The sequence below is a fragment of the Coregonus clupeaformis genome, chromosome 10 (assembly GCF_020615455.1).
Source record: "Coregonus clupeaformis isolate EN_2021a chromosome 10, ASM2061545v1, whole genome shotgun sequence".
In the NCBI taxonomy this organism is placed as follows: domain Eukaryota; kingdom Metazoa; phylum Chordata; class Actinopteri; order Salmoniformes; family Salmonidae; genus Coregonus; species Coregonus clupeaformis.
The window spans coordinates 59,660,106-59,680,165 of record NC_059201.1 but is presented as its reverse complement, the minus strand read 5'-3'; the positions used below and the strand labels follow the sequence as shown (position 1 = coordinate 59,680,165).

The window sequence follows — 20,060 nt, the reverse complement described above, 5'->3', positions numbered from 1 at the left end:
AAATTCAATCTGGAGTGCCAGAGTGCGCTCAGAGTGAGCTCTGGGCGTTCGTAAATTCAGAGCGTTGTCAGATTGTCCGTTCCTAAATTCAAAGCGTTTCGCTCTCGGAGCGTTCAGGACGCACATTGGACTCTCTGGCCGAAGAGTATGGTTGATCCGAGCGTTCTGACCTCATAACGGCAGTCAAGCACCCAAGCTAACTGGCTAGCGTTGGCTAGCTTGCTAGCTACTTCCAGACACAAATGAGAGAACACCGTACTCTGACCATTTTACTCGCCCTAGCAGAGCTGGTTAGGCTGTTTTCATGTTATCCAGAGCGTTGGTGACTGTAACCGGCCATATTCAACGGGTGTTGAGCGTTCATAAATTCATCAGTTATTCTGTGCTAATTTAAGAATGCACCCTATGACTGCATTTTCTTCTGCTGGCTCACCTCTTGAGTTCTGCTTGTCTCACTATTCGTTATTGATAACATAAGTAAGTCAAGCATAAGTCAAGCATTGGAGTGATTCAGTCATCAAGTTCTTTGTTGATTGTTGTCTTTGTGACTGAGTTGCTTAATGAAGTATTTATATCTGTCTATCTAGAATACGAGGTGGTTGATTGGCAGGAAAGACTAAGGTTATGGGAGGTGGCTGACTGTCTCTTATACTGGATAGTGGTTAACCATCTCTAGAATTGGTCAAGTGAAGTGATTGGCTCTCTTGCAGAGCAAGATTTGTGCTTGAGGCAATCTGGGAAACACTCTTTTCATGGCACTTTGATACCGAAGTGACCTTTTCGTAGCAGGTTAGGAGACTGAGGTTAAGGTTAGGAAAAGGGTTAGGGTTAGCAAAGATGCTCTCCTAACCTGCTAAGAAAATCACTTTGTATCGAAGTGGCGTAAAAAGAGCATGTCCCTGTAAGCAAAGACATCCATACACAGTAATAAAGAGTGAATGTGTGGGGGTTGATAGGGTGATTATATGTACATGTATTTTAGACTGCAGGGAACAAGCTCCTGTTGAGCTGGTCAGGATTATCATGGTTCCATAGCCATGGCTATGATAGTTCAGTTGATTGGACCATGTTATTTCGGACCATATTATATGATAGTTGTTTATCACCTTAGTGGTCAACTAAGGATGTCACTCACCGGCGGCGTCCACTCACGGGGCTGAACCTCATGAAGGAGCGGCTCCTCTGGACCACACCCCCATCCGCGGGACACTCGAACCGCAGCCTCACCGACATCGTCCGCTGTCTGCCTGACACACACGATGTTGATTTAGTTACCGTACATATAGCCTACAGTGAACAGATTGAGGGCCTTAATCACTCAGGTTATTTTAGGATTCCAGGTTTTCTATGATCCCTCTTACACTGTGGGAAAGAATGTTCAAATGTATACAAAGTTTAATTGTTTTGTTTCACAGTAAACATTGCTACATTGATAATGAAATCAAATACCCACACTCACAGCACCAGAATATTTTCTCTGATTGAAGATAGGACACTAACCTTAAATGGTTTTGGCCTGAAAATCTGGTTACTTGTTTTGATGGCACTGGGCCCTGAATATTAGAAAGGACTTTTCTCCAATCCAGATAAACAGGATAGGGAGATTTTTTTCTACCATAACATAAAAAAAGTATAACTTCTTCATCCTCTCATCCATCCCCCCCTCACACACCCTCTTGTGAAGCCACAAAGTCACATAGAGGTCATCATCAATGCTTTCCTCCCATCCCTCACTCCAAACTAGGAGCGCAGTGACGTTCTGTGTGGTGAAGAATGGCTTACGTTTTGTATAGGGCTGTCAGAGTTAATCAGTTAACTGAAGTTAACTTTTTGTCATTTTAGTGCAAAACAATGTTTTTATCGTGATTAATCACATTGTCTGAAAGCATTCAAAATACATTGAAAACATCTAAAATACATCATCTATACAGTTAAAACAACAATGCGATGTCAAAAAAAGTTGACATTGAGGTTAAAGAAAGTGTGCTTTATCAGTTTACCTGATTTTACTTATGGTTACATTGGACAAAATTAAGACGTCAATATTCTTCTAAGGCTTTTTGTATAATAATTATTCAATTACAGCTCAATTTGAGCAAATTCTGAATTTGCGATTAACCTCGATTGATCACAGTAAATTCTGCGATTAACTTGAATACATTTTTGTAACAATTTGACAGCCCTAGTTTTGTAATTTCTCCCCTCACATGTCTCAGTTTGTAGTCATCCACTTCATTTGTACATTCTTTACCGATGTCAGATGGCTTTTTACTCTCTTCCACAGCCGCCAGCGTCACACACACACACACACACACACACACACACACACACACACACACACACACACACACACGCACACACACTCCCTCTCTGTCTGTGTGTAAGTTAGGCTCAGAGGGTCACTGTTGTTGACAGTGGAGCCGATCTAGGCGAAGGCCATGGAGAGACACTGAGATTGAGAACCCAGAACTTCTCATCCTCCCTCGGGTTGTAACTCATGCAATTTCCTGCCGGAGGTAGAAATTTGCACAGAGCTAAGCAGTAGTTTGGACAGGCAAACCATTTTTGCTGCTACTCACTAATAAAGGCAACTTAGTGAAACCAGACATATAAAATGTCAACATTTTGAACAACAGTATACAACTGCTAAAATATATTGTAATTGTCCTTGAAGACAGCATATCCACCAACAACCCTAGAAAATAATGAATTTAGACTTTGAACATTTCGTGTTCCCTGTCTCCATGTTTATATCTACAACTAAAACGTATTTGCTTGAGAGGCCATTAGGACAGCGTTTAGTGGATATAAGGATATACAACTCTTTATTAAAGGTCCAATGCAGCCATTTGTGTCTCAATATCAAATAGTTTCTGGGTAACAATGAAGTACCTAACTTTGATTGTTATCTATTAAAATGGTCATAATGAAACCAAAATAGCTTCTTAGCAAAGAGCAATTTCTCAAGCAAGAATTTTGCTAGGACTGTCTGGGCATGGTCTGAGTGGGGAGGGGAAAACTGTAAACTAGCTGTTATTGGCAGAAAGGTTTGGAACTCTCGTTCTTATTGGTCTATTAATTACCGCCTGGGAATGTCACCAGGCAGGCCATAACTCCCTCCCACCAAAACAGGCTGATATTTCAGGTGGTCTTTTCAAACAGCTATTACACTAAAAGGGCATTATCATTTTCACAATTTCACAGTAGTATTCCAACCTCATAGTGTGGAAATATATATAAAATCACGTTTTTGACTGCATTGGGCCTTTAATGTATCTACTCAATGATGCAATGCAGGGTTATCCAGTTTAAGATAGTCCTTTCTGCTTTGCTACATAATACTTTATGAATGGAGGTAGCACAATATCAAAGAGACTCCAGTCAAGGCAAAGAGGCAAATCAGACTATTAGACTACTTTATGTCAGTATGTGTCTAATAATGGTCTATGAAGGAGGTCACTGGACATACTCTCTGCTGCAGTACTGATGAATTGTCATTGTCAAAGAGTCTAACCAAGAGAATAAATAGTCTAATATGGGAAACAACCATGCCAAGAGGTGAAATGAAAGTATAGGCTAGAATAGAGATCAAGACAGAGACAGACAAGAGGCAAATGTTACGTTCACACACTCTCCGAGAAAGAGCTTGGGATCTCCTGAGGTAACTTCAGGGTACGTGTACGTTTGGACCCTTCAGCTTTCAGTGTCAGATCTACACAACCACGAGAGAAAGAATGGACACAACAGGGGAGGGACTCTGCGAGATTAACCTTTAAAAAATGTTTACAGGGGGCCTTGTGGAATCTGGCTCATCTGAAAACTGTTACATCCTCCCTATGAGAGATTTGTCCCTAACACTGGACAAATAAACAGGGATGCTTTGAGTGGGAAGGAGTTGACTTCATGAGCGCCATCCTCGCACATGTTCCAACACACGGCTTTAATAAACACGTCTCCTCTGCTCTATGAGAATGTATGGCTCAGATGGTGTTTGGAGAGGTGTGTACCATTTCCATAATAATGTTAGCGCTGGTATATTTTAGGAAGGGAACAAGGATTAAGATGCGTGTGATGTGAGAGAGGCCACATAAATAATGGGTGATTAAGTTACTGAAAGTCTTTTAATCTTGACACCAGGTTCACTTTGACTCGGATAGACGTGTCTCTCCACATGACAACACGCTGCAGTTACCAAGCCCGGGCCAACTGAAATATTAGCACAAAGAAAAGATCCAGGAAGAAAAGTGTCCTTATGAAAACTAAATAGACAATCTGGAGAATCACAACTGTTTGCTTCTTTCTTTGCTATTTTACACAAAGTGGCCCAGAATCACTAGAATTATTATCTTACTTGACCCAAAGTCCAAACGTTATGAGTCCACTAAGTCGGTGTTGACTCCTGTCACCTGAAGACCTCCCCTCATGATACGAAAAGGTGGCGTAGTCTAGCAATTTAGTCCACATTATAAAGTCAGGTCCAAAATTATTGGCACCCTTGATAAAGATTAGCAAAAAAGACTGCATGAAATAAATAATACAAATACTGAGCTATATTGTATGCTCCAACATAAAAAAAAATATATATATATTTTATACTAATACAATTGCTCAGAGAAAGTAATATTATTTTTCTCAATAAGATCCGGATCAAAATGATTGGCACCCCTATTCTTCAATACCTTTTAATACCTTACCTTGTGAGCATAATGGCACTGAGCCTTTTTCTATAATTATTTATTGAGATTAGAGAACACATTGGGAGGGATCTTAGAACATTCCTTCATACTGGATCTTTCCAGATCCTTGATATCCTTCATCTGCGCTTATGGACTGCCCTCTTAAATTCAAACCACAGGTTTTCAATGGGGTTCAAGTCCAGAGACCGCGAAGGCCATTGCAAAATGTTGATTTTGTGGCCAATTAGCAATTTATTTCAAACCAAGTTTTCTGGTTGTGTACACAGCCAAGTTTCAGCCTCCTGGCCGAGACAACCAGGTTTTTGGTGGAAATGTCCTGGTACTGGGTAAAGTTCATGATGCCATTGACCTTAACAAGGGCCCCAGGACCAGTGGAAGCAAAATAGCCCCATAACGTCAAGGACCCAACACCATATTTTACAGTTATGGGTTTCTTTTCTGCATATACAGTGAGGGAAACAAGTATTTGATCCCCTGCTGATTTTGTGCGTTTGCCCACTGACAACGACGTGATCAGTCTATGATTTTAATGGTAGGTTTATTTGAACAGTGAGAGACAGAATAACAACAACAAAAATCCAGAAAAACACATGTAAAAAATGTTATAAATTGATTTGCTTTTTAATGAGGGAAATAAGTATTTGACCCCTCTGCAAAACATGACTTAGTACTTGGTGGCAAAACCCTTGTTGGCAATCACAGAGGTCAGACATTTCTTGTAGTTGGCCACCAGGTTTGCACACATCTCAGGAGGGATTTTGTCCCACTCCTCTTTGCAGATCTTCTCCAAGTCATTAAGGTTTTTAGGCTGACGTTTGGTAACTAGAACCTTCAGCTCCCTCCACATATTTTCTATGGGATTAAGGTCTGGAGACTGGCTAGGCCACTCCAGGACCTTAATGTGCTTCTTCTTGAGCCACTCCTTTGTTGCCTTGGCCGTGTGTTTTGGGTCATTGTCATGCTGGATTACCCATCCACGACCCATTTTCAATGCCCTGGCTGAGGGAAGGAGGTTCTCACCCAAGATTTGATGGTACATGGCCCCATCCATCGTCCCTTTGATGCGGTGAAGTTGTCCTGTCCCCTTAGCAGAAAAACACCCCCAAAGCATAATGTTTCCACCTCCATGTTTGACGGTGGGGATGTTGTTCTTGGGGTCATAGGCAGCATTCCTCCTCCTCCAAACACGGCGAGTTGAGTTGATGCCAAAGAGCTCGATTTTGGTCTCATCTGACCACAACACTTTCACCCAGTTCTCCTCTGAATCAATCAGATGTTCATTGGCAAACTTCAGACAGGCCTGTATATGTGCTTTCTTGAGCAGGGGGACCTTGCGGGCGCTGCAGGATTTCAGTCCTTCACGGCGTAGTGTGTTACCAATTGTTTTCTTGGTGACAATGGTCCCAGCTGCCTTGAGATCATTGACAAGATCCTCCCGTGTAGTTCTGGGCTGATTCCTCACCGTTCTCATGATCATTGTAACTCCACAAGGTGAGATCTTGCATGGAGCCCCAGGCCGAGGGAGATTGACAGTTATTTTGTGTTTCTTCCATTTGTGAATAATCGCACCAACTGTTGTCACCTTCTCACCAAGCTGCTTGGCGATGGTCTTGTATCCCATTCTAGCCGTGTGTAGGTCTACAATCTTATCCCTGACATCCTTGGAGAGCTCTTTGGTCTTGGCCATGGTGGAGAGTTTGGAATCTGATTGATTGATTGCTTCTGTGGACAGGTGTCTTTTATACAGGTAACAAACTGAGATTAGGAGCACTCCCTTTAAGAGTGTGCTCCTAATCTCAGTTCGTCACCTGTATAAAAGACACCTGGGAGCCAGAAATATTTCTGATTGAGAGGGGGTCAAATACTTATTTCCCTCATTAAAATGCAAATAAATGTATAACATTTTTGACATGCATTTTCCTGGATTTTGTTGTTGTTATTCTGTCTCTCACTGTTCAAATAAACCTACCATTAAAATTATAGACTGATCATTTCCTTGTCAGTGGGCAAACGTACAAAATCAGCAGGGGATCAAATACTTTTTTCCCTCACTGTACATATTTATTTAGACGAAATACCAACCAGTTGTGCTATAGAAAAGGATCCTATTCGATAGCACCCTTGGCATCATTTCAAGCCAGCTGTGGAGTGAGTTTAAGGCACGTTCTTACCTCAGTGTGCATAGATATATATACAGTTGAAGTCGGAAGTTTACATACACTTAGTTTGGAGTCATTAAAACTCGTTTTTCAACCACTCCACAAATGTCTTGTTAACAAACTATAGTTTTGGCAAGTCGGTTAGGACATCTACTTTGTGCATGACACAAGTAATTTTTCCAACAATTGTTTACAGACAGATGATTTCACTTATAAATCACTGTATCACAATTCCAATGGGTCAGAAGTTTACATACACTAAGTTGACTGTGCCTTTAAAAAGCTTGGAAAATTCCATAAAATGATGTCATGGCTTTAGAAGCTTCTGACAGGCTAATTGACATAATTTGAGTCAATTGGAGGTGTACCTGTGGATGTATTTCAAGGCCTACCTTCAAACTCAGTGCCTCTTCTTTGAAATCAAAAGAAATCAGCCAAGACCTCAGAAAAAAAATTGTACACCTCCACAAGTCTGGTTCATCCTTGGGAGCAATTTCCAAACGCCTGAAGGTACCACGTTCATCTGTACAAACAATAGTACGCAAGTATAAACACCATGGGACCACGCAGCCATCATACCGTTCAGGCAGGAGACGCGTTCTGTCTCCTAGAGATGAACGTACTCTGGTGCGAAAAGTGCAAATCAATCCCAGAACAACAGCAAAGGACCTTGTGAAGATGCTGGAGGAAACAGGTACAAAAATATCTATATCCCCAGTAAAACGAGCCCTATATCGACATAACTTGAAAGGCCGCTCAGCAAGGAAGAAGCCACTGCTCCAAAACCGCCATAAAAAAGCCAGACTACGGTTTGCAACTGCACATGGGGACAAAGATCGTACTTTTTGGAGAAATGTCCTCTGGTCTGATGAAACAAAAATAGAACTGTTTGGCCACAATGATCATCGTTATGTTTGGAGGAAAAAGCGGGACGCTTGCAAGCCGAACAACACCATCCCAACCGTGAAGCATGGGGGTGGCAGCATCATGCTTTGGGGGTGCTTTGCTGCAGGATGAACTGGTGCACTTCACAAAATAGATGGCATCATGAGGAAGGAAAATTATGTGGATTTATTGAAGCAACATCTCAAGACATCAGTCAGGAAGTTAAAGCTTGGTCGCAAATGGGTCTTCCAAATGGACAATGACCCCAAACATACTTCCAAAGTTGTGGCAAAATGGCTTAAGGACAACAAAGTCAAGGTATTGGAGTGGCCATCACAAAGCCCTGACCTCAATCCTATAGAACATTTGTGGGCAGAACTGAAAAAGTGTGTGCGAGCAAGGAGGCCTACAAACCTGACTCAGTTACACCAGCTCTGTCAGGAGGAATGGGCCAAAATTCACCCAACTTATTGTGGGAAGCTTGTGGATGGCTACCCGAAACGTTTTACCCAAGTTAAAACATTTAAAGGCAATGCTACCAAATACTAATTGAGTGTATGTAAACTTCTGACCCCCTGGGAATGTGATGAAAGAAATAAAAGCTGAAATAAATAATTCTCTCTACTATTATTCTGACATTTCACATTCTTAAAATAAAGTGGTGATCCTAACTGACCTAAAACAGGGATTTTTACTAGGATTAAATGTCAGGAATTGTGAAAAACTGAGTTTAAATGTATTTGGCTAAGGTGTATGTAAACTTCCGACTTCAACTGTATATATCCTCAGCAATTCATTTTTGTCCTCTCTAGTGGACATCAGTTCTTGGTACGTATCTCTGAGGCCATACAAGCCACTGTATTCAGTCCTGTTGTCCCTTTGAGAGGACATTCTGGGCTTTTCAATGATATCACATGTGGGGATGTGACCTTGACATTTTTATCTTATTGGTTCTTTTAAAAAATGACTGCCATCAAAATTAGCACATTTTATGGAATAAAAAATAAAAAATGTGTCTAATTATTAATTATAATTTTAGAGAGTTTGATATTCAAATTGTTTCTATTAAGTGAATATCTCAGGAATAGTTAAGTGAGTTGTCAGGACTGTTTAATAATTTTTTCACATTAAATAAGAGTTAAATAAAAGCTTATCAAGAAATGTCCTCTATTGTGGACACCCGGATGCCTCAACTATGTTTGTTTTTCATCTACTGTACCCATTGAATGTAATGTTATTTTTTTCATATTTACGTCCTAATGACCACTACAGAGGACCGTTTTTCTTGGTAATATGTTTTTTTCCCCCACCCCAAACACTTATGTCTCAGTGTTATAAAGGCATTCTGACAGGCAGCTGAAGTGTAACTGAGACTCCCTGGTGATCAGTCACAGCAAACGCTAGTGTCAGGGAACAAAGCCTATTAGCTGTACTCGTTTACCTAAGCCACTCTCTGCAGGAGGATTACCAGGGCAAGGTTAAGTGACTAAATAAAGATTGTTAAAAGAGGAATGTCAGTCGCAGTGGGGTAACACATACGACAATGGTTGTCATGGTTGAGAAATCATATCCAGCTTGCCAAAACTGGTTGAAATGGCATTACTCATTAAAACCAGAAACAGATTGAAGGTACACTACCGGTCAAAAGTTTGGACTCACCTACTCTTCAAGGGTTTTTCTATGAAATAACATATACGGAATCATGTAGTAACCAAAAAAGTGTTAAACAAATCAAAATATATTTTCTATTTTAGATTCTTCAAATAGCCACCCTTTGCCTTGATGACAGGTTTGCACACTCTTGGCATTCTCTCAACCAGCTTAACCTGGAATGCTTTTCCAACAGTCTTGAAGGAGTTCCCACATATGCTAGGCACTTGTTGGCTGCTTTTCCTTCACTCTGCGGTCCAATTCATCCCAAACCATCTCAATTTGGTTGAGGTCGGGGGATTGTGGAGGCCAGGTCATCTGATGCAGCACTATTTGTTTTATTTATTTCACCTTTATTTAACCAGGTAAGCCAGTTGAGAACAAGGTCTCATTTACAACTGCGACCTGGCCAAGATAAAGCAAACCAGTGCGATAAAAACAACAACACAGAGTTACATATGGGGTAAAACAAAACATAAAGTCAAAAATACCACAGCAAATATATATACAGTGTACCTTGGTCCGACCATTTATACAACGAACGTGACATTTTGTTTTTGTTTAGTGTCACTGTTTTGTTTAGTTTTCTGTTGGTTATGTTATTTTATGAAATCTTGTTTCTTGTTGGTATTCAAATATATTCAGACCCCTTGACTTTTTCCACATTTTGTTACGTTACAGCTTTATTCTAAAATTGATGGAATTGTTTTTTCCCCCTCATCAATCTACACCCAATACCCCATAATGACAAATCAAAAACAGGTTTTTATAATTTTTTGCTAACTTATTTTAAAAAACAGAAATTTTATATTTACGTAAGTATTTAGACTGTTTACTCAGCACTTTGTTGAAGCACCTTTGGCAGCGATTACAGCATCGATTCTTCTTGGGTATGATACTACAACCTTCGCACACCTGTATTTGGGGAGTTTCTCCCATTCTTCTCTGCAGATCCTCTCAAGCTCTGTCAGGTTGGGTGGGGAGCGTTGCTGCACAGCCATTTACACGTCTCTAAAGAAATGTTAGATCGGATTCAAGTCCGAGCTCTGGCTGGGCCACTCAAGGACATTCAGAGACTTGCCCCGAAGCCACTCCTGCGTTGTCTTGGCTGTGTGCTTAAAGTCGTTGTCCTGTTGGTAGGTGAACCTTCGCCCCAGTCTGAGGTCCTCAGCGCTCTGGAGCAGGTTTTCATCAAGGATCTCTCTGTACTTTGCTCCGTTCATCTTTCCCTCGATCCTGACTAGTCTCCCAGTGCCTGCTGCTGAAAAACATCCCCACAGCATGCTGATGCTGCCACCATCATGCTTCACCGTAGGGATGGTGCCAGGTTTCCTCCAGACGTGATGCTTGGCATTCAGGACAAATAGTTCAATCTTGGTTTCATCAGACCAGAGAATCTTGTTTCTCATGGTCTGAGAGTCTTTAGGTGCCTTTTGGCAAACTCCAAGCAGACTGTCAAGTGCCTTTTACTGAGGAGTGGCTTCCGTCTGGCCACTCTACCATAAAGGCCTGATTGGTGGAGTGCTGCAGAGTTGTCCTTCTGGAAGGTTCTTCCATCTCCACAGAGGAACTCCAGAGCTCTGTCAGAGTGACCATCGGGTTCTTGGTCACCTCCCTGACCAAGGCCCTTTGCCCCCGATTGCTCAGTTTGGCCGGGCGGCCAGCTCTAGGAAGAGTCTTGGTGGTTCTCAACTTCTTCCATTTAAGAATGATGGAGGTCACTGTGTTCTTGGGGACCTTTAAAGCTGCAGCCATTTTTTGGTACCCTTCCCCAGAGCTGTGGCTCTACGGACAATTCCTTCGACCTCATGGCTTGGTTTTTGCTCTGACATGCACTGTCAACTGTGGGACCAGTGTGTGCCTTTCCAAATAATGTTCAATTAATTCAATTTACCACAGGTGGACTCCAATAAAGTTGTAGAAACATCTCAAGGATGATCAATGGAAACAGGATGCACCGGATCTCAATTTCGAATCTCATAGCAAAGGGTCTGAATACTTATGTAAATACATATTTCTGTTTTTTAAATGTGCAAACATTTCTAAAAACCTGTTTTCGCTTTGTCATTATGGGGTATTGTGTGTAGTTTGCTGAGGATTTTTATTTATTTAATCCATTGTAGAATAAGGCTGTAACGTAACAAAATATGGAAATAGTCAAGTGGTCTGAATACTTTCCGAAGGCACGGTATACTGAAAAAATATATAAATGCAACATGTAAAGTGTTGGTCCCATGTTTCATGAGCTGAAATAAAATATCAAAGAAAATGTCCATACACACAAAAAACGTATTTCTCTCAAATGTTGTTTTTAAATTGGTTTACATCCCTGTTAGTGAGCATTTCTCCCTTGCCAAAAAAATCCATCCACCTGAAAGGTGTGGCATATCAAGAAGCTGATTAAACAGCATGATCATTACACCGTTACACCTTGTGCTGGGGACAATAAAAGGCCACTCTAAAATGTGCAGTTTTGTCACACAACACAATGCCACAGATGTCTCAAGTTTTGAGGGAGCGTGCAATTGGCATGCTGACTGCAATAATGTCACCAGAGCTGTTGCCAGAGAATGGAATGTTAACTTCTCTACCATGTCATTTTAGAGAATTTGGCAGTACCTCCATCCGGTTCTTCACATGAGGGATTGTCTGAGACAATGAAACTGTGAGTTTGCTAAACCAAAAAAATTCTGCACAAACTGTCAGAAACCGTCTCAGGGAAGCTCATCTGCATGCTCGCCGTCCTCACCAGGGTCTTTACCTGACTGCAGTTTGGTGTCATAACCGACTTCAGTGGGCAAATGCTCACCTTCGATGGCCACTGGCACACTGGAGAAGTGTGCTCTTCACGGATGAATCCCGGTTTCAACTGTACCAGTCAGATGTGTGGCATCATGTGGGCGAGCGGTTTGCTGATGTCAACATTGTGAACAGAGTGCCCCATGGTGGCGGTGGGGTTATGGTATGGGCAGGCATAAGCTACGGACAACGAACACAATTGCATTTTATCGATGGCAATTTGAACGCACAGAGATACCTCAACGAGATCCTGAGGCCCATTGTCGTACCAGTCATCCGCCGCCATCACCTTCTGTTTCAGCATGATAATGCACAGATAAGGATCTGTACACAATTCCTGGAAGCTGAAAATGACCAGTTCTTCCATTGTCTGCATACTCACCAGACATGTCACCCATTGAGCATGTTTGGGATGCTCTGGATCGACGTGTACGACAGCATATTCCAGTTCCCGCCAATATCCGGCAACTGCGCACAGCCATTGAAGAGGAGTGGGACAACATTCCACAAGCCACAATTAACAGCCTGATCAACTCTATGCGAAGGAGATGTGTCATGCTGCATGAGGCAAATGGTGGTCACACCAGATACTGACTGGTTTTCTGATCCACGCCCCTACCTTATTTCAAGGTATCTGTGACCAACAGATGCATATTTGTATTCCCAGTCATGTGAAATCCATATATTAGGGCCTAATGAATTTATTTAAATTGACTGATTTCCTTATTTGAACTGTAACTCAATAAAATCTTTGAAATTGCTGCATTTATATTTTTGTTCAGTGTAGCTCCATGGCTGATGTGTGTATGTCGTGTATGTTCTAGGTCTACATGGGCAACCTGAACTTCTACCTGGGCAGGGTGCAGTACGACACCCTCAGCCTGTCCACCTTCCCCCTGGAGGCCCAGATAGTGGCGGGGCCTCCATCATAGCCCTCATCATCCTCATCATAGTGCTCATCTACAGGTACGTGTGTGAGGGGGGGTGGGGGTATGTAGGTGCAAGCATTTGCATTTGTTTACATTAACATTTTGTACCTTGAGCTATGATTGTAATTCTAATGTGTGTCTCTATGTTTGCACTCTCTCTCTCTCCCTCCCTCTCTCTCTCTCTCTCTCTCTCTCTCTCTCTCTCTCTCTCTCTCTCTCTCTCTGTCTGTCTGTCTGTCTGCCTGTCTGGAGGAAGAGTAAGCAGGCTCTGAGGGACTACAAGAAGGTTCAGATCCAGTTGGAGAACCTAGAGACCAGCTTGAGAGACCATTGCAAGAAAGAGTTCACAGGTCAGACCCTAACACTATGACTAATAGACAGCATTAGAGGGAGAGAGGGACCGAGCGGGTGAGAGGAAGTGACAGAGAATTTTTTTTATTGTCCACACCAAAGTGTGGAATCTTGGCAGAACAGGATATTAGTGCTGGGCAATATGGCCAAAATAACATCAAGATATTTTTCACATTTATGACGGTATTTCACGGTATGTTTTTGAATAATAAAAGTTGTAAATATGCTTTATGAGTAGTTCATGACCCCTAAGGTGTCAACACATACATTTTACTTTTACTTCATTCTGATTGTTTTATACTGTTCAATCTTTCATCAACCAACAATAGTTTTTAGCATTTTGAGCACGGACAACAAACACAATTGCATTTAATCAATGGCAATTTCAATACACAGAGATACCGTGATGAGATCCTGAGGCCCATTGTCGTGCCATTCATCCGCCACTATCACCTCATGTTTCCATGTCGCAATGATTTGTACACAATTCCTGAAAATGTCCCAGTTCTTACATGGCCTGCATACTCACCAGACATGTCACCCTTTGAGCATGTTTGGGATGCTCCGGATCAACGTGCACGACAGCGTGTTCCAGTTCACGCCAATATCCAGCAACTTCACACAGCCATTGAAGTGGAGGGGTCAACATTCAACTGCCTGATCAACTCTATGCAAAGAAAATGTGTCACACCAGATACTACCATTTGGGGGGGCTTTCTGTGACCAACAGATGCATATCTGTGTTCCCAGTCATGAGAAATCCATAGATTAGGGCCTAATGAATTTATTTCAATTGACTGATTTCCTTATATGAACTGTAACAGTAAAATATTTTTAATTGTTGCATGTTGTGTTTATATTTTTGTTCAGTGTATATATTTTAAAAAACTTTAAAAGTTGACCTCACTATTGAAAGAATTGTCGTTGTGTAAACCCTTTTAGCTTTCTTTGACTGATATGAGGATGTCATCTATTGTAATGATGAGCATTGCGAGTCTTTTCGGTTAGCCTTTTGGCTCTGTTCACCTAAAAGAGCCGTTCATTTTTCTCCCAAACGGCTCTTCGTTGAGTAGTGCTTTTTTAACATACTGCAAAAAATTTGCGTGGACTAGAATGAGGATCTCTCCTCACTACCTAATGAGTGGTTATTTTACAGAGGCGATTCGGTTTCCGACGTTCACCAAAAAGAGCAGTTCAAAAAGAGCAGTTCATTCGACCTATCACTAGTCTATTGCAGTGAGTGTTTCTCGTTGTTACTAAGTCACCGTTTTGGGAAGTGATGTTTCTCCTTACTTCTCTGCATGTTGAGCATAGCTGTTCACTCAGGGGACCATTAGTCATCAATGCACTTTAACTTCAGCATGACCGGTCCCGAAGAGCCACTAAGCTTCCTTTGGCTCTGCGCCACAGATGACGGCGCCCCGCAAAGCACAATCTGATAATCATAATAACATGTCTGTTTCTCTGCTCTCCTTGCAAAGAAACTAACAACGACCCTCTCCTAAGGAGGCATTTGTAAAGTATAAACACTCTGGAAACATTTGGACCCATATGGAAATAGAGCTTATGAGAGTTGATGAGCCCAATTAAGTCTGTTGTGCAACGTATAATATTTAGTGTATCCCAAAAGCATTATATGGTCAAAGCATTTTCCTCAGGGGGAAAAAAATGGTGGTAAACAGTCATGCTCACTCTGTTTGGGGTTCTCCTAAAGATTTACAGAGAGGTCTGGGACAGGGGAATGACAGATAGTGAGTGAGTGAGTGAGTGAGAGTGTGAGAGAGAGCGAGAGAGAGAGAGACATGTTTTCACTGACACTGAAAAGCTATTTCACAGAGATGGAGGGATGGGGAGGTGAACGGACAGGGGCTACAGAGGGGAACAAAGAATCCCCAGAAAGCAGCATGTTCCACCTTTTCTTTTTGTTTTGAGTTTTAGTCACTGGACACGAGGTAAGGGGACAACAAGCGTTTCTCTGTATGTTGTGGTTGAGAAAAGAGACGTTGTGTAACGTTGTTTCCTAGGAGATAATTCATCCTCCAACCACAGGGGAGAGGAAAGCAACGAAGTGCATCATTCAATTCTATCGGTGTATGGGTATGCATATGCATTAATTTAGAGAGTAAGACTAAAAGAGACACACTATCAAAAAAAATCAGAGCTCTTCCTCAACTTCACTTCAACCAAATGTACATGCAAACATACTGTATGAATACTCCCTGCATCCCCCCAAAGAGAGATGGGGAAAAAGAGACATGCCCCAAATCAGTTCCTTGTGTTTCCAGCTTCACATGTGATTGTGTACATTGGAGAAGGGGGCCTGTGTTTACATGTGAGAGATGTATGCTGGGCTCTCATAGGGGGGCTACTCACACATCCAGAGCCAGCCTCACCAAGAGACTGCGTAAATCCCTCACAGGTCAGCAGTAATTGGTAAGAAACAGCCTCCCCCAACAGGCAGAAAGGTCCACAATAGGGCCCAGAGGAGGGCACCCGACACAGACGTACACACAGAGACAGACCTAGGCTACACACTTGTACAGTAAGAGGTATACCTTCCCCCAATATACCTACACAATACTCACATACACTACATTACCAAAAGTATGTGGACACCTGCTCATTCAACATCTCATTCCAAAATCATGGGCATTAATATGGAGCTGGTCCCGTCTTTGCTGCTATAACAGCCTCCTCTCTTCTGGGAAGGGTTTCCACTAGATGTTGGAACATTGCTGCTGGGACTTGCTTCCATTCAGCCACAAGAGCATTAGTGAGGTCGGGCACTGATGTTGGGCGATTAGGTCTGGCTCGCAGTCGGCATTACAATTCATCCCAAAGGTGTTCGATGGGGTTGAGGTCAGGGCTCTGTGCAGGTCAGTCAAGTTCTTCCACACCGATCTCGACAAATCATTTCTGTATGGAACTCGCTTTGTACACGGGGGCATTGTCATGCTGAAACAGGAAAGGGCCTTCCCCAAACTGTTGCCTGCATTCGGGCAGGTAGCGTTCTCTTGGCATTCGCCAAACACAGATATGTTCGTCGGACTGCCAGATGGTGAAGCGTGATTCATCACTCCAGAGAACACCTATCCACTGCTCCAGAGTCCAATGGCGGCGAGCTTTACACCACTCCAGCCGACGCTTGGCATTGTGCATGGTGATCTTAGGCTTGTGCGGCTGCTCGGCCATGGAAACCCATTTTATGAAGCTCCCAACAAACATTTATTGTGCTGACGTTGCTTCCAGAGGCAGTTTGGAACTCGGTAGTGAGTGTTTCAACCGAGGATAGATGATTTTTACACGCTACGCGCTTAAGCACTCAGCGGTCCCATTCTGTGAGCTTGTGTGGCCTACCACTTCGCGGCTGAGCCGTGTTCCTAGACGTTTCCAGTTCACAATAACAGCACTTACAGTTGGCCGGGTCAGCTCTAGCAGGGCAGAAATTTGACGAACTGACTTGTTGGAAAGTAGGCATCCTATGACAGTCCCACGTTGAAAGTCACTGAGCTCTTCAGTACGTCCATTCTACTGCCAATGTTTGTCTATGGAGATTACATGGCTGTGTGCTCGATTTGATACACCTGTCAGCAACGGGTGTGGCTGAAATAGCAGAATCCACTCATTTGAAGGGGTGTCCACATACCTTTGTATATATAGTGTATATATACCCCCCACACTCAGACATATACATTCAAAGAAATAACAAACACATAAATAAGCACACACAGAAACACAGCCTGGACCACAGGTTGACCACAGGTTGGAACCAGAGAGACCCTCTCATAAAGAAAAGGCCCATAACGTGAATACCCATTAAATCTTGATGCCAATTCTGTAACCTGAAACCATGAGATGCTTTAGTGCCATATAAACCAGCACAGACTTCCTTTAAACACGTTGTTCACATACAGGGAACATGTTCAACATGTTTTAAGATATTCTGGATATTTAATGGTCAGTCAAAATGTTTTCTCCAGATGCTGCATGCCTCTCTCCATGCTCTCGTTCTCCGCTCCTAAGTTTGGTGATGAACTTGGCCCCTGCATGATTTATCATGGCGTATTAATCATTCCCTTATTGTTGTCATATTTTCATCATGGCATAATTAACAGCATTATTTATTTGCTGTGATTGAATCAAATGTGAATCAAATGACATTTCTGCCTCTAAAGTTCAAGTCAAACCCTGTTTTGTAGTGTCAAATGTGAGAAATTATATCTGAACGATTGTTGCCCTTTCACCGTATTGGCATTGTGCTCATCCATTATAACCTTCCTCTTAACAATAGGAAGGCCATTTATATTGATCTTCCAGGCAACGTCCTAAATGGCACTTTATTCCATATAGAGTGCACTACTTTTGACTAGGGCCAAAAAGACTACATTGTGTATAGGGAATAGGGTGCCATTTGGGACACAACTCCAGACATTCAAAGCTGTTATGAAAATCACTCCGGAATCAACAATACAGGACCTCAGACTGGGGCGAAGGTTCACCTTCCAACAGGATAATGACCCTAAGCACACAGCCAAGACAACGCAGGAGTGGCTTCGGGACAAGTCTCTGAATGTCCTTGAGTGGCCTAGCCAGAGCCTGGACTTGAACCTGATCGAACATCTCTGAAGAGACCTGAAAATAGCTGTGCAGCAAAGCTCCCCAGACAACCTGACAGAGCTTGAGAGGATCTACAGAGATGAATGGGAGAAACTCCCCAAATACAGGTGTGCCAAGCTTGTAGCGTCATACCCAAGAAGACTCGCGGCTGTAATCGCTTCAAGTAAAGGGTCTGAATACAAACATTTATAAAAACCTGTTTTTGCTTTGTCATTAATGGGGTATTGTGTGTAGATTGATGAAGAAAAAAAACAATTTAATACATTTTAGAATGAGGCTGTAACCTAACAAAATGTGGAAAAAGACAAGGGGTCTGAATACTTTCCGAATGCACTGTAGGAGTACCTGTTTCTTTGTTAACCGCTCAACACAGAATAGCCGCATGTGTGCACTCCCTCAAATCGTTTGGAGAACATATCCTTTATATTTTATTCAGCTATGTTCAATTGTATTCTTCATCCTATAAAATAATGTAAAATAATGCCACGGAATTCCAAGCAAATCTTGTCTGCTAAATGAACTAGTGTAGCCCACAGCCATTTGGCATAGCCAGATCAGGACCTAACATAAGGACAACTCAGAGTATGCTATTCTGTTCTTCTGAAATAGACTACATTTTCCTCATATCATGTTTCTTTAGACCTGTCTAAAATAAATAATGGATTTATTGTGAAGGTGTAGGCTTTATTACATGAATTTATTAGACTTTTTAAAATGTAGATGTTCCAAAGGTCTGCATCAGTGGCTTGTAGGCTATGTGTGGAAGCTAGGAGATGCTAAATGTGTTTATGTTAATTAACGGTAAATTACCGTGAGACCGACAGTTATTTGCTTGACAATCACCGGCTGACAACATTTTGTGACCGCCACAACCCTAGGTGGGACAATGTGTCTGGCTATTCAGTAGCCAGCAGGTAAAATTGCGTAGAAACAGATTATAGTTTTCTATATTTTATATGAAGAAAAGTTTATGTGCATTTTGACTTTATATGAATATAATGTATTTTTCCCTGCACCACTCTCCATCATTATGATCACCATATTGTTCAAAAACAACTGTTGTTGTCCCCTAAAAAACATGCTAATAAAATGTGATGAGCAGGGCCGGCTCCAAGCATAAGCATATTTATCTGAAAATGATCTGTTATTGGCAGAGAGGTTTGGAACTGTCTTTCTTTTTGGTCTATTAACTAATTTACCGCATGGTGATGTCACCTTGGAAGGCCAACACTCCATCCCACCAAAACAGGCTGAAATTTCAGGAAGCTCTTACTCTAAAAGGGCATTATCATCATGTTCACAATTTCACAGTATTATTCCAACCTCATAGTGTGGAAATATATATAAAACACAGGGAAATAACGTTTTTGCCTGCACTGGGCCTTTAAAACTGGTGATGAGGAGACTGGTTGAACAGTCAATATTTCAGGAAAACAAACAAATGGTTTAAATGTTTTAACAATTCCCTTTAGAAATAAAGAGGGTCACATGCACACGATTGTCAACAAAAACAAATGCTGGGTTTTTTGGTTCAAACCCGAGCCCAAACTCTCTCCCCTTTGGTATTTGGAGAGAGCCACTTGAAAGCCCGAGAGATGACATTGCAGACAGAGACAGACCCACGAGGAGTTCAATCAAGGCTTCTTTCAAGTTTATATTTTTGTTCTGTTTTGTTTTAATGGATCCCAGAGCTACTGGTGCCCTGCATCCTGTGTGTGTGGAATGCCAGATGGGCTGTAGTAGGACTGCGTCCCAAATGGCACCCTATTCCCTATATAGTGCACTACTTTTGACCAAAGCCCTATGGGCCCTGGTCAAAAGTAGTGCACTACATGTACATAGGGAATAGGGTGCCATTTGGGATATTGCCTAGGTTTGGGGCTTGTTGTCTGCTATGGGAGGCCATGGGAATGCCTGCAACAGCACAACAAGCTTCCCCCATGACTCCCCATGACTAGGCTCCTGGGATCATG

At 42.1% G+C, this 20,060-nt stretch overlaps 1 protein-coding gene across 5 annotated transcripts in view; it reads right to left on the bottom strand.

Annotated features, from left to right (window-relative positions):
* Positions 1 to 20,060, bottom strand: part of ripor3 (RIPOR family member 3) — a 73,665-nt gene that overhangs the window by 45,215 nt on the left and 8,390 nt on the right. For 3 of the 5 annotated variants that reach the window (XM_041888836.2, XM_041888833.2, XM_041888837.2), the window contains one exon: positions 1,136 to 1,243. In XM_041888836.2, the coding sequence (XP_041744770.1) occupies positions 1,136 to 1,233 (98 nt within the window). In that variant the 5' untranslated portion in view covers positions 1,234 to 1,243. Of the gene's footprint in view, positions 1 to 1,135; positions 1,248 to 20,060 lie in introns of all 5 variants that reach the window. The other 2 variants (XM_041888835.2, XM_041888834.2) reach the window with 1 other exon arrangement.